Source organism: Schistocerca cancellata, chromosome 2 (genome assembly GCF_023864275.1).
Source record: "Schistocerca cancellata isolate TAMUIC-IGC-003103 chromosome 2, iqSchCanc2.1, whole genome shotgun sequence".
NCBI lineage: Eukaryota > Metazoa > Arthropoda > Insecta > Orthoptera > Acrididae > Schistocerca > Schistocerca cancellata.
In genome coordinates this window covers 356768469-356783444 of record NC_064627.1, presented here as the reverse complement: position 1 = coordinate 356783444, position 14976 = coordinate 356768469, and the positions used below count along the sequence as shown (strand labels likewise).

At 39.7% G+C, this 14976-nt stretch overlaps 1 protein-coding gene across 1 annotated transcript in view; it reads right to left on the bottom strand.

Moving 5' to 3' along the window:
- LOC126161742 (rootletin) overlaps positions 1-14976 on the bottom strand; it is a 267518-nt gene that overhangs the window by 182414 nt on the left and 70128 nt on the right. The window contains exon 10 of the mRNA XM_049917782.1: positions 3779-3915. Coding sequence (XP_049773739.1) covers positions 3779-3915 — 137 coding nt within the window. The remainder of the gene's footprint in view (positions 1-3778; positions 3916-14976) is intronic.

Sequence of the window (14976 nt, the reverse complement as noted above, 5' to 3'; positions counted from 1 at the left end):
CTTCAACACTATGAAGAGTTTTAAAAAAAACACTGAACACTAGCAATGCTAATACAATATAAAGAATGGAACTGATTAAGACACCTGACATGGACATAATCAGATAGAAGAATAGATTGTGAACTGGCTGCTGTTGGCATTGATAAGCTATAAATACAAAGTTAGTATATAATATAATGCCTCAGTACTTTGTGTTGTTGTTGTTGTTGTTGTTGTTGTTGTGGTCTAAAGTCCTGAGACTTGTTTGATGCAGCTCTCCATGCTACCCTATCCTGTGCAAGCTTCATCTCCCAGTACTTACTGCAACCTACATCCTTCTGAATCTGCTTGGTGTATTCATTTACTGGTCTCCCTCTACGATTTTTACCCTCCACACTGCCCTCCTATGCTAATTTGTGATCCCTTGATGCCTCAGAACATGTCTTACCAACCGGTCCCTTCTTCTTGTCAAGTTGTGCCACAAACTCCTCCCCAATTCTATTCAATACCTCCTCATTAGTTATGTGTTCTACACATCTAGTATTCAGCATTCTTCTGTAGCATCACATTTCGAAACCTTCTATTCTCTTCTTGTCCAAACTATTTAACGTCCATGTTTCACTTTCATACATGGCTACACTCCACACAAATACTTTCAGAAATGACTTGGTTGGTTGGTTGTCTGGGGAAGGAGACCAGACAGCGTGGTCATCGGTCTCATCGGATTAGGGAAGGAAGTCGGCCATGCCCTTTCAGAGGAACTATCCCGGCATTTGCCTGGAGTGATTTAGGGAAATCATGGAAAACCTAAATCAGGATTGAACCGTCGTTCTCCCAAATGCGAGTCCAGTGTCTAACCACTGCGCCACCTCCCAGAAACGACTTCCTGACACTTAAATCTATACTCGATGTTAACAAAGTTCTCTTCTTCAGAAATGCTTTCCTTGCCATTGCCAGTCTACATTTTATACCCTCTCTACTTCGACCATCATCAGTTATTTTGCTCCCCAAATAGCAAAACTCCTTTACTACTTTGAGTGTCTCATTTCCTAATCTAATTCCCTCAGCATCACCCGACTTAATTCGACTACATTCCATTATCCTCGTTTTGATTTTGTTGATGTTCATCTTATATCCTCCCTTCAAGACACCATCCATTCCGTTCAATTGCTCTTCCAAGTCCTTTGCTGTCTCTGACAGAATTACAATGTCATCGGCAAACCTCAAAGTTTTTATTTCTTCTCCATGGATTTTAATACCTACTCCAAATTTTTCTTTTGTTTCCTTTACTGCTTGCTCAATATACAGTTTGAATAACATCGGGGAGAGGCTTCAACCCTGTCTCACTCCCTTCCCAACCACTGCTTCCCTTTCATAAGAGAGTATTCCAGTCAACATTGTCTCAATAATGCATTCATTATGCTGTTTGTTGTCGCTTACCCGCACTCCAATTTTTTTTATTCATTATTAAACCTACTCCTGCATTATCCCTATTTGATTTTGTATTTATAACCCTGTATTCACCTGACCAAAAGTCTTGTTCCTCCTGCCACCAAACTTCACTAATTCCCACTATATCTAACTTTAACCTATCCATTTCCCTTTTTAAATTTTCTAACCTACCTGCTCGATTAAGGGATCTGACATTCCACGCTACGATCTGTAGAATGCCAGTTTTCTTTCTCCTGATAACGACGTCCTCTTGAGTAGTCCCCGCCCGGAGATACGTATGGGGGACTATTTTGCCTCCTGAATACTTTACCCAAGAGGACGCCATCATCATTTAACCATAAAGTAAAGCTGCATGCCCTCGGGAAAAATTATGGCTGTAGTTTCCCCTTGCTTTCAGCCGTTCAAAGTACCAGCAGAGCAAGGCCGTTTTGGTTAGTGTTACAAGGCCAGAACAGTCAATCATTCAGACTGTTGCCCCTGCAACTACTGAAAAGGCTGCTGCCCCTCTTTAGGAACCACACGTTGTCTGGCCTCTCAACAGATACCTCTCCGTTGTGGTTGCACCTACGGTACGGCCAACTGTATTGCTGAGGCACGCAAGCCTCCCCACCAACAGCAAGGTCCATGGTTCATGGGGGGCCTCAGCACTTTAACCCATTTTAACTGCAGCATCCAGAGAAGAAGCATTTAGCTTCCTATTGTGGCAAGGGGAAACACAAAGAGAATGTAAATAATATACAAGTAAAGGTAACAACTCACCAAACAGTAGAGGCACTGAGTTGTCAAAAGGCACATAAACCAGACAGAAGGTGCACGTCTTAGAGGACTGAAATGGGATGGTATGACAACAAAAGCAGCGGAGACTGCGAAGAACAGGGTGCGGGCACAAAATAAGTGAAGCTTGTGTCCTGAGTCAGGGGAGAGATATGTGTGGGGCATGTGGCAGGGAGCTAGAGAAGGAGACTGTAGCCAGGAGGATTACATGAACAAAGGCTGTGTTGCAAGGATAACTCCCAACTACGTAGTTCTGAGTAGCTGGTGTGTGTGTGTGTGTGTGTGTGTGGGGGGGGGGGGGGGGGGCAGGACAAGTGGCATCCGGGTGGTATGGATTGTGAAACAGCCATCGAAATTGAACGTGTTGTGCTCAGCAGTGTGTTCTTCCAATGGTCAGTCAACTATTCTTGGTAACAGTTTTATGGTGGCCATTCATTCAAGTGGACAACTGTTTGTGGACGAGTTTAAATAAAATGCTGTCAAGAAATTGCAGCAGAGCTGATATACAACAGGACTGCTTTTTGCAGACTGCATGTAATGGCTTTGGTGTAAGATGTGTTGAGTGGGTATATGGGACAGGTCTTGTTCCTAGGTATTCTGCAGGGATATGGCTCATGTGGTAAAGGACTGGGAGTGAAACTGGCATAAGCAAGGACCACGATATTGTGCAGACTGGGTGGGAAGCATTATGGGTACAATGTTCCTCTTTTCAGAGCACAAAGATATGTAACTGAAGACCTGGTGAAAGAATGGTTCAGTTGTTCCATTCAGGGATGATATCAGGTGATGAGCAACTTTGACTGCTACCTACCCACCTGATTGCCAGATTACAGTTCAACATTATTTAAGTAGCAAATTGCCACAGTTTATGTCCAAATTGATTAATTTCTCCTCATTGCTTCCCAGCCTCAAAACCCCTTTTCTCCCATTCACTACACATAGTGCTTCTCAGCCCAAATGCCACTTTCCTGGATGTTGGCCTGCACCTCTCTGATGGCTCCATCCATATCTTTGTCCATTTCAAATCTACTGTAAATCAACAAAACTTGTGTTTAGATAGCTGTCATCCCTTCCAAATCGAAAAATCACTCCCATATAATCTACCACCCATGGGTACATTTTCAGTAATGAGATTTCCCTTATCCAGTACACTCAAGATCTCACTAGGGTAATCACAGACAGTTACTAACATCAAATCCTCTACAGACAGATTTCCCACGCCATACCCTAACCCTCGCACACTCCTACTGCCCCAGAACCAGATGCAAAGGAAGACTCCCCTCACCATCCAATATGGACAGCTGAGCCATGTCTTTACAATGCAGCTATCACCATGAGCACAATGCTTGGTGGGCCGACTACTGTTCCTCTAAAATGTGAAAGGCTGTATTATATCACTGTCTGCATTTCATCTGTATTTTCTATTACCATCTTACGCTTCTGCAATATTGTGAATGGAGAGTCCACTTCACACTGACAGCTTGCTTTCTGAATACTAAGATAATACAAAATATCAGCATGTTTTAGTTTAATGAAGTATCAAGTACTGTGACAGAAGATGCCCAATACTGACCTAATTTCTGAATCCTTTGTAATCCTGTCTAGTTCACTTTGTAAGAAGAGTTTTTCATCTTCAAGACTGTTGCACATTTTCTGTAGTCTTACATGGGATTTCTGCAGTTTATCATAGTCACTGTTCATGGTGTCCAACTGAAACAGATAAAATTATATGTTGTATGTGTTACGAAATTCTCATGTAATGTTAACTGGCTATTCTTTGCAAAAATAGTTTCAAAACATAGTTTAAAATGCAAAAAACAAGCAAAATATCTCCTTTCTGTATTATTGGAAACAATAAACTAGTTTATGAAAACATGACATGTTACAATTTAAACACACTGCTATTTGTAATAATGTAGTTTGAATTATGGCGGAGAACATTACAAAATCAGAAACTGTCAAAGAATTTCATTGGATTGTTATGTAAACCATCTTGCAAGTTAAGGTGGAACTGAGAGTTATGGCGTAAATCAAATTCAGCAACACGGAAATACGTGTTGCTAGTGTAAACAGTCTGTTTGGTGCCGTGTATTAAGATGGAATGCACGCAGAGACCTATGACTAGTTGTTGCAGATATACATTCTTTCAGTTTTCATCTACAATACCCCAAAATAGGTAGTTGGGGCAAGTATTGTAACAGGATTGCTTCAGTGTTGGTTTGAATGGTCTAAGACAGGTTCCCTGCATGGAAACACGATCTCCAACTTAACATCTGACAATTATATGACCCTGCTCATTGTCTATTTCTGGACAGCAGAAGCATTTATAATTACGCTTAAACTACCAAATCAGATGACCTGCTAGCAACAAAAGTCCTGAACTTCTTAAATCACTTTATGTAGAGGAGGGTATCAGTGATCATTATGCAGTTAGTGATCATTATGCAGTTAGTGATCATTATGTGGTTATAGCATCTGTGACCGTGGGTATTAAAAGGAATATTAAGAAAGGTAGGAACACATTTTTGCTTAGCACGAGTGAGAGGGTACGAATTGCAGAGTATTCGAGTAGACAACTTCAAATATTTAATGCTGAGGATGAAGTTGTGGAGTACAAATAGAAAAAATTAAAAAGCATCATTCAATATGCCTTAGACAAGTCTGTTCCAAGCTACGTCAAAAGGGACGAGAAAGACCCACCATAGTCTAATAGGCCAGTTAGAAAACTGCAATGTAAGCAGAGTGAGCTTCATCACAGATTCAACAGAAATCAAAACCTAGCTGACAAACACAACATGAGCAAAGTGAACATGAGCAAAAGGAGAGCAATGAGAGAAGTATTTAACGACTTTGAATGTAAAAATAATCCGATTAAGAAACCCTAGGTTTTGGTCTTACATAAAATCAGTAGACAGTTCGAAATCATCTATTCAAATGCTCAGTGACCATGATGGCACTGAATTGAAAAATGAAATAGAAGTCCGAAACACTGGATTTGGTATTCTGAAATTGTTTCATGGCAGTCCTTTCAATCATCTTAAGAACTCTGAAGTAGCAGATACTCAGGTAATTGATAACAAAATAGAAAAACAACTACAATAGCTCTGTAGTGGAAAGGCATCAGCACCGTATGAGATACTGATCATATTTGACGCAGATTACGTGAAAGAGCTTGCTCCCCTTCCAGCAGCAATTTACCGTAGGTCACTGGAGCAATGGAGAGTACCTAGTGACTCAAAGAAAGTGCAGGTCGTTCCCGTTTTTCATGAAGAGTCACAGGACAGATGCAAGTAATTAAGGCCTATATCTCTGATGTCAGTCTGTGGTAGAATTATGGAACACTTTTCATGCTAATGTTTTATGAAGTTTTTGGAGAATGAAAATCTCCTCTATAAAAACCAACAGGGATTCCACAAACATAGATCTTGTGAAACTCACCTTGCTCTGTTCCTGTAGGAGATCCACAGCACTGTAGATATCGGCACTCAGGTTGATGTCATGTTCCTCGACATCAGGAAGGCATCAGACACAGTCCCACACTGCTGTTTACTGAACAAATATGAGCTTACTGAATATGGGACCAGATTTGTGACTGGATTCATGCCTTTCTTGCAGACAGAATTTGATGTGTCACTCTTAGCGGAACAGGTGTAAAGGTAATTTGGCAAGTACCCAAGGAAGTGTGATAGGACCGTTACTGTTTACCAATGTATATAAATGATCTACCACAATGTGTTGAAAGCTGCTCACAGATAATGTGATTGTCTATAAGAAGGTAGCAACACCAGAGGACATTCATGATTTGCAGAAGGACCTAGAGGATTGGTGAAAGGTGCAGGGACTGGCAGTTGAGCCTGAATGCAAATAAAGTAACATATTGTGCATACATAGGAAAAGAAAGCCACTACACTATTGTACTATTACAGTACTAATGACAAATTGCTGGAAACAGCAAGACAGATGCATAGGAAGAAATTACAGAAATGTCATACAGGTGCTTGTTAGACCAATTATGGAACTCTTACCCGGTAGGAATGATGAAAGAGAAAGAGAAAGAGAAAGAGGGAGGGAGGGAGAGAGGGAGGGAGAGAGAGAGAGAGAGAGAGAGAGAGAGAGAGAGAGAGAGAGAGAGAGAGAGAGAGAGAGAGAGAGAGAGATCAAACAAAAAGTGGCCCTGAGAGCATTGCAGATGCTACAAGAGAGATGTTGTGCATCATGGAGAGCTTTACTATGGAAATTTCGAGATAATATTTTCCTAGAGATGGACAACATATTCCTTCCTCCCACATACACATCACGAAATGACCACAACAAGAAAATTCAAGAAATTACAGTTAATAAAGAGGCTTACCAACAATCATTATTCCCGTACACCATTCCAATGAAACAGGGAAGGGGGGTTCAGATAGCGGTACCAGAAGTACCCTCTGGTACACAATCAGCTGGCTTGCAGAATAGCGATGTAGTTGTAGATATACATGAGTAGTTACTGTTGGCGACACAGTTACCACAGGAGAATGTCAGCTACAACCACTGGGAACCATTTTGCTTGAAGCTGCAGCCCAAAGCAGATAATGCAATGAAAAATACAACTGGAGAGATGAATGGCAAAGTATCCACAAAGTGGACTCTGACACTTCTCTGACCATCACCGTGCATGATTTCAGAACTGTGTAGTAAATAAATATAATATTAGCCAATATTGCCTTGCAGTGTTACTACTGGCGATGGCTGAAAGCAAGGGGAAACTACAGCAGTTGTAGTTCCTGAGGACATACAGTCTACTGTATGGTTTAATGATGACCATATCGTCCTGGGTAAAATATTCAGGAGGTAAAATAGTCCTCACTCAAGAGGCTGTTAGTATAAGAAAAAAAAAAAAATCTTGCAATCTACAGGTTAGGGTGTGGAATCTTAGCTCTTTTGTTTTAGCACATAGGTAAAAGGAATCAAAAGGAGAAAGGGGTATACTGAAGTTAGATATAGTGGTAGTTACTAAAGTGCACTAGCAGGAAGAAGACGATTTATGGTTAAATAAGTACAAGATTATCAATATAACAGTAGACAGGAGCACTGCTGGAGTAGGTGTAATAATAAACAAGAAAATTGGAATGTCAGTGGACTACATAAACTGCGCAGTGAAAGTATTATCATAGTCAAGATAGACATAAAGCCACAAACCATCACAGTAGTACAATTATATATGCCCAATAGATCTGCAGATGATAAAGAGATTGAAAATAAAATGTATAATAAGGCGAAAGAAATCATTCAGTATGTTAAAGGAGGCAAAAATTTCATTGTGATGGGGGGATTGGGGTTGGATACTAGTGAGCCATGAGCACATAACTGCCAGTTGGCGCCAGTTTGATATCGACACTTTGCGCACGTACCCTTTGATTTGGCTGGGCGGAGCCTGTGACTTACATCGAGAAGTGGCGTTGGGGGCCAATGAGAAGTGTACTTTGTGACATGCTGAGCTGTCTCTGGAGGAAGTTGACCCCAGGAAATTGTAGCTGGCACGGCCTGTGGATGGAGTATGCCGCAGGATGGTGTTGACGTGGAGCAGGTAAGTTTGGCAAGGAATGAGGTGGCACTGCTGTATATTGTTTGTGTGGCTGGGGCTAGTGGCCCAATGGCCCAGTGGACCAGTGGCCAGAGGGCTTAAATGCAGCAATAACTGTTGGGGGACCTGCACTCCGCTCAGTATCGAGAACATGGTCAGAATACTGGTAGTTCAAGATACATTTGTCTGTGTAAGAGCATCCGTGATGTTTTGGGTCTCACTGTGTGCAGCTTAATTACATTACGGCTTTAGTAGGGAAGGCATGTGCCTGGTGTATTCGATTAAGATTAAGCCGAAGTCATTTGTGTAACTATATTGGTCTTTGTTTACTTAAGAGAAGTGCTGCTGGTAAATAAGGCCAGACTGTTAACTTAGCTGGTGCTGTTAAGCTTTGCTTCTCTTGTTAAGGCTCGCAAGTGAGTGCCTGTGGCATTAGGCTCCCTGATGTAAGCATTGCATTATAGGGCTGTACTTCTAGCTGTCATGGCCACTTTAGCTGAACAGTGTGACGCCTTGCGTGGCAGGTATAATTTTTTAAATTGAAGTTTTAAATAACGGCGCACACTTTTGAGCCTTAGGGTCAGCTGTAAGGACATGTCTTGTGTGACAAATCTTGCACTGGTTGTTTACCATTTTGTGTGTGCTGTTATCAAGTCCGTTACTGGCTAGTGTGTCGAACTTGTGAAGTGCCTCTCAATTAAGATATGTTATGCTATTTGGTAAAATAAATGTTTTGCACAACATTAGTGATAACATGAGCTACCCATAACTGCCTATTATGTGTATTACAGGTTTAAGGTAGTGGTGTGGGGCAATTATTATAATTATTGGAATGCAATCATTTCTGTTTGACGCCATACTGAGATCTGTATTGTGGTGTTATTTGTTTCTCTCAGACTTTTTTTTCTTTTCTTTTTCTTTTTTTTTCCTCCTATATATATACCACCTGCTTGCCTGTGTGCCTGTCTTGGCAGTACTAATTATTTGGTCCAACTCACCGTTGTTTAATCAATTCTTACAGAAGTATGTTCTTGAGGCAATGTTCAAAGTCATGAAAAAAGTAACGGTTAACAACTGTGAACTGCTAAAAAGTGGCTGATAATGGGTAATTCTTGGAGGTTACTATGGAGAGTGTTTTTGTTGGAGCACTTCTTTATGTGTATTGAAATAGTACGTCAATTTTTTTGAGTACTGATGTGCAATGGTTGCCATTTCTGTTTAAGGTTGCATCTTATGTAAGCTCCCCAGAGCCACTGACTTTATTTGATTACTACTCCTTGATGGGACTGGGAAAGGGGTGCATGCCCTACCCCACAATCTGAGAAGCAAAAGATTGGGATCATGGCTAACCAAACCAGAGGCATGTGAAACTGCACAGAACGACATAAATTGTAAAAGAGTGTAAATCACATATTGTAAAATTTTGGTATTCATTCATTGTTTTGTGTAACCTTGGGTAGTCTTTAGGGTAAATGTTGAAGGTTAAGACTTAGTTTGCTCAACCTGCCTTCGATTGCTGAAATAACTTTCAGTGTAAATCTGATTTAGTTTCCTGTTTTCTTGTAGCTGGCAAAATCACTAAAAGCAAAGAGGTATACACATTTGTTTCTTTAGGGTACCTGAGGACTTATTTTGCCATCCCTAATGTGTGTTTCAATTATGCTTTTATTGCTTTTATGTGGATGTAAAGAACAGGAGCTATACAATACCTATAGGAGAATACTTGACCTTTAGTGATGAGATTAGTCTATGGGTTAATCCATGAAGTTTTATTAACTGAGTCTAGTGGATTGTTTAACTTCTAATTCTGGAGGCACTGTTTTGTTTTGATGATTTTAACACAAAAGAGCAAATAAAAATTAACTCATGTTAAAATTAAGTAAAATAACATGCATCAGCACCTTACTGCTCCCAACCAAAGCCACTGCCCTACCACCTCAGTAAGAAGAGTAAGAGAAGGAAAATAGTAGAACATGGACTGCGAGAAAGAAATGAAAGAGGTGGCAACCTCACGGAATTTTGTGCAGAGCACAATATAATCATTGCTAACATTTGGTTTAAGGCCCATGGAAGAATATGTGAAACCTGATTTTACACTGCACGACATCTTCCTGATCAGATGTGGACATAAAAGAAGATGATTGGGTAGTTTTAACAGATGAAATAGTGAAAGCATTGGAGGAAAAACTAGGCAAAAGACAAGATCAAGTGGGAATCCTTCTGCAATGCTGTAATTATCACCTGTCATTTACCTACAGCCTGGCCATCCAGATCCCCTGCTTTCTTAATCTGTTTGACTTCTGGCTGGGGGTTTACCAGAAAGATGATGTGTTCAGTACTCTTATTATGAATGTACCTGAATTGAAGCATGTACTGGGTAACACATTCTTAATGTGACCCCCAAGACACATGGATCTGTTGTGGAACATGCCATTTCTCGATTTCAACTTCTGGCGGAAAACAATGGACAGCATATTGAACATGTCTTATGCCACTCTCATGACAATTAGAAACCAGAGTAATTTTGATTTTTATGTGGTTTTTGGCTGCAAGACAGTTAAAAAATGATGTTATTTTGTTTGTTATGCAGTTTTTGACCTCAGGGCAATTAAAAACCGATTTTTCCCGTGTGATGTGGTATGACCTTGGCGTGGTGGATGGGCTTACCTAACTAACAGTGCCACAAGTGCTAACTGCTGAACTTGTCCAGTCATGCACATTGAACGGTATGGATGGTGTAATGTGCAATTCAAGCCATAGCCATCACATTATGATTCATCTGCCGTTTGTAGCTGACATTATTTACATTAATTCACTTACAGTGCCATCTATTAGTAAAATTTTTGTTAAGTTTCTTTAAGTTCCATGACATTTCCCCCTGCATCAATAATATTCATTCTGATTTGACATCATCCTTAGCAACGGCTCTCTCTCTACAGTGTTTTGAAACTGGAACTTTAGTTACGGACACACTGTATTTTCCTAGGCTGCAAGTGTCCATCATAAACAAAGGTGTCATCAGGAGTGCCCCAGTAAAGCGTGATAGGGCTGCTCTTATTTTCTATACAAATAAATAATTTGTCAGATAGGGTGAGCGGCAGTTTGTGACTGTTTGACAGTGAAGCTGTAGTACATGGAAAAGTGCCAGCATTGTGTGACTGCAGGAGGATACAGAAAGACTTCGATATAGTTTCTATCTTGTGTGATACATGGCTGCTTGCTGTAAATGTGGACAAATATATGCTGATGCAGATGAGTAGGAAAAGCAATTCTTTATTGTTCAAATACACTATTAGCAGGGTGCTGTGTGACACAGTCATATCGATTAAATATCTAGGTGTAACATTGCAAAACATAAAATTGGTTGTATGAAAAGTGAATTGTCTGACTTTAATTTATTGGGAGCACTGTAGTAAATTAGAGCTCATAAGCAAAGGAAAGTGCATACAGAACACTTGTTCAACCCATTGTTAAGAAATGCTCAAGTTTTTGCAGTCAGCACCACGTCGGATTAAAGGAAAACATTGAAGAAATGCTGAGATGTGCTGCTAGATTTGTTACCAGTAGGTTCAGTCAGCATGAGTATTACAGAAATGCTCTGTGAACTCAAATGGTAATCCCTGGAGGAAAGATGTTCTTTTCATAAAACACAATTGAGAAAGTTTAGAGAACCAGCATTTGTGACAGACTGTAGAACAATTCTACTTCAATCAACATACGGCGAGTAAAAGATAAGAGAAATCAGTACTTGTACAATGGCACACAAACAGTCATTTTTCCCTTGCTCCATTTACAACGTGTTGTACAAGGTATTCTCTGATATATACCATACAGTGGTATGTAGAATAGGTATATAATTGTAGATACTAAATATTAGATAGGTAGATCAAGCAGTAATGAGAAGTTACTGCATTGAATTGAGGAGAAAAGCAATTTATGGCAAAACTTGATTAAAAGAAATGAAAAGTACATGGGATGCATCCTGGGGCATCTAGGAACAGTTAATTTGGTAATGGAGGGTAGAATGAGGGGTAAAAATTGTAGAGGAAGATGAAGGCTTGACTTTTATGAGCAGATTTAAATGGACATAGATTTCAAAGTTATGCAGAGATGATGAGACTTGCACAGGATAGACTAGTGTGGAGAGCTGCATCAAATCAGATTTGGACTGTACACCATAACCCACACTGTATACACAACAGGCTATACAAGACACTGAAATTGTTATTAAAAAAATCTGTCCACTGGAGTATGACCCTTGATTATGATTATACACAGTACATAACCTGCATATCATGTGAAAAAACTTCATTAATTTGGGTCACTGCCAGCAGTTATTCATTCTCCACAAGTGTATTTAACAGCAGAATAGAAGTAAATCAGAGTCAGATGGGGAACCATAAGTTCAAGCTCGAATGTTACTGTGTACAAGAGCAACATTTCCCAGACACAGAATGGGTAAAGTTCAAAAGGACCGATAAGTCAGTTGTATTATGAAATACTTTACCTATGACTACTGAAAACACAAATGGGAGAGAGTTTAATACGAAATGAGTGGAAAGTAAAAACATGAAGATACTGCTTCTTGCTGGTTCTGATGTGAACCGATATGTGAAGCTAACATTCTATGGGGTGGATGTCAACAAGTTGGAAAGTGACATGGAATTTAAAGAAAATCAAATTAACTTAATAGCTTATAACTGACTTAAGCTTTTCTGGACAACTAAGTAATGTGTGCTCATTATGTGGAGAGAGGGAAAAGATATTTCTTGTCATTTTAAGTGGAGCCAGCTGTAATTCCTTTCAACTCTAGGAAAGCCAATTTCAAGTAGAGTGAAAATATTGTTCTCATGGTGTCCACAGCTGTATCCTTGAGTTGATTTCAAGTATTCCTCTCACATGCGACCCTGAATCAAAATAAAATTTATCAAACCCATGATGAATAAGGTCCTGATTTTGGAATATAATAAACATTAAGGACATAAGTTTTTAGCAGTAGTCAAAGACAGGATGTTAGGTTTATTTGTGTGAGAGCAGTGATATGGACAATAGTGAACAGGGAGTTAGGCAAAATATATAGTGACGTAAGATGAATGTTAGTGCCCAAAATATGATATGGGTTATTGCAAGCTATACATTGTGGTACTGATTACTTGAAAACAATAGAGTGACTAAAGACAACTACTACTGCATGTGGAGGCACTGAGCAGTAGTGACATATAAATGAGAAATGGAATGTGACACCTCAGCTAACAGTCTTAAATTTTTGTCCAAAGCACACAAAGACTTTCTCATGACACAATTGTACACTTGCAGAAATGGGAACTGAGATCTCATCTAACACTCTTAGATATTTGTTCAGAGAGTACACAGGACATCTAGTAACCCTTATAATCATCCTCCTGCAGAAACGAGTGTCACATACAGAAGCACTCAGTGACCTACCTTCTCAACTGCAAGTTCAGGTGTAGTATTTGCACTTTCGCCAAAAAATGCTCAGTAGGGGTGAATCAAAACTGACAGTCACTCTATACTGGCAAGCCACAATTATCGTCATGCTGCAGACACAAAGCAGCACATAGCTGCACACACTTAGCAACATTATTATTAAGGTACTGGGGTAATTTCCAGAACCCTGACCCCTTTCCCCACCTGTGTCCTACTGAGACTAAAGTCTCTGAAATCTAAAGTTGGGAAACAGTTCTCCCGACCATACTAGGTTATTATTCTCATTTTCCACCAGGATTTTACTAGTCACAATTTGTTTTAGATTCTTATTTCCTTCCATTCTTTTTTTATGCATTTCTGCCCTTTAATTCTTCTGTCTTTGCTCTTGTCCACACTGTATCTAAATACTCAAATCTTCATTTTTCCTATATGTTCATTTTTTATATCTTATTCATTCTTTCATTCTATTGGTTTAAACATTTTAAAATTAATATTTCCTTTTTTAATTACATCTCCTTCTTTCAATTGCTTCTCAACAACTGTTCATTTCGCCAATCAATACCTCGAGCCTGACAATTGCCCTCTACATAATATAAAGTGTAGTAGTTTTGGAATCTCAGCAATTACAATCCATTAATTACTCCTAATTACATCTTTTTATTAAAGCAACTGATTCCCGAATGTGTTCATGGCATCTTCAGGCGTATAAAAACTATTGTGTGAGATCTTTGTCTAAATACAAAACAACATGAAATTTCCTTGCAAAATAAAACTGTGTGCCAGGTTGTGAATCGATCCTGGGTCCTTTGCCCTGCACAGCTAAGTGCTCTATCGATTGAGCTATCCAAGCATGACTCATGACCCAGCCTCGCATATTTACTTTTGCCAGTACCTTTCTGCCACTTATTAACCTCACAGATGTTCTCCTGCATACCAGAGGGAAGGCTTAGCCACAGTTGAGGGGATTTTTCCGGAATTGAATTTTCGTTCTGCAGCAGAGTGTGTGCACTGATTTGAAACTACCTGGCAGATTAGAGCTGTATACCTGACTGGGACTCAAATCTGGAACCTGTGGCTAGCTCTTCCACAGCTATATCATTTCTTCCAAGAGTACTAGTCCCACAAAGAATGCAGGAGAACTTCCGTAAAGCTTGTAAGGTAGTAGAGAGGTAATAGTGGAAATAACATTGTAATGGCAGGTCATGAGTTGTGCTTACAAGACAAACTCCCCACCGCACCCCGCCTCAGATTTAGTGGTAAGAGGGCCCAGTTGATAGCCCATCAAAAACTAAACACAGATCAAGCATGAAAACAGGAGGAAAGTGTAATGAACAGTGGGGGGTAAAAAAACACAAAAAGTGAACTGTCCACGAACAAGAAATGCTATAAAGAGCAACGTGATGCAATAACGGTGCCATGGGTAAGGGTCATGGTGTTGGACTGCCAAGCAGTTGAGCCGTTTTCAGAACTCCCTCGTGCCATTTATTTATTTATTTATTTATTTTTCCACAAATTATGGACTGTCTGTCCAGTCACTGAAGTGTTTGTTCTCTTTCTGTAGTCTTGGCAGTTGTCATACTATACATTTGTTATAGAATAGGAGTCATGTGATAAGAAGATGTTACCGTCACAAGTAAATATGATGAATAATGACAGCAGACGAGAAACCACATAGATGTCTCACAGACATGAAAACCATAGATAAACATGTGTGAAATATGTTACAACAAAGGAATTAAACAGTTAAGACTTCCAAA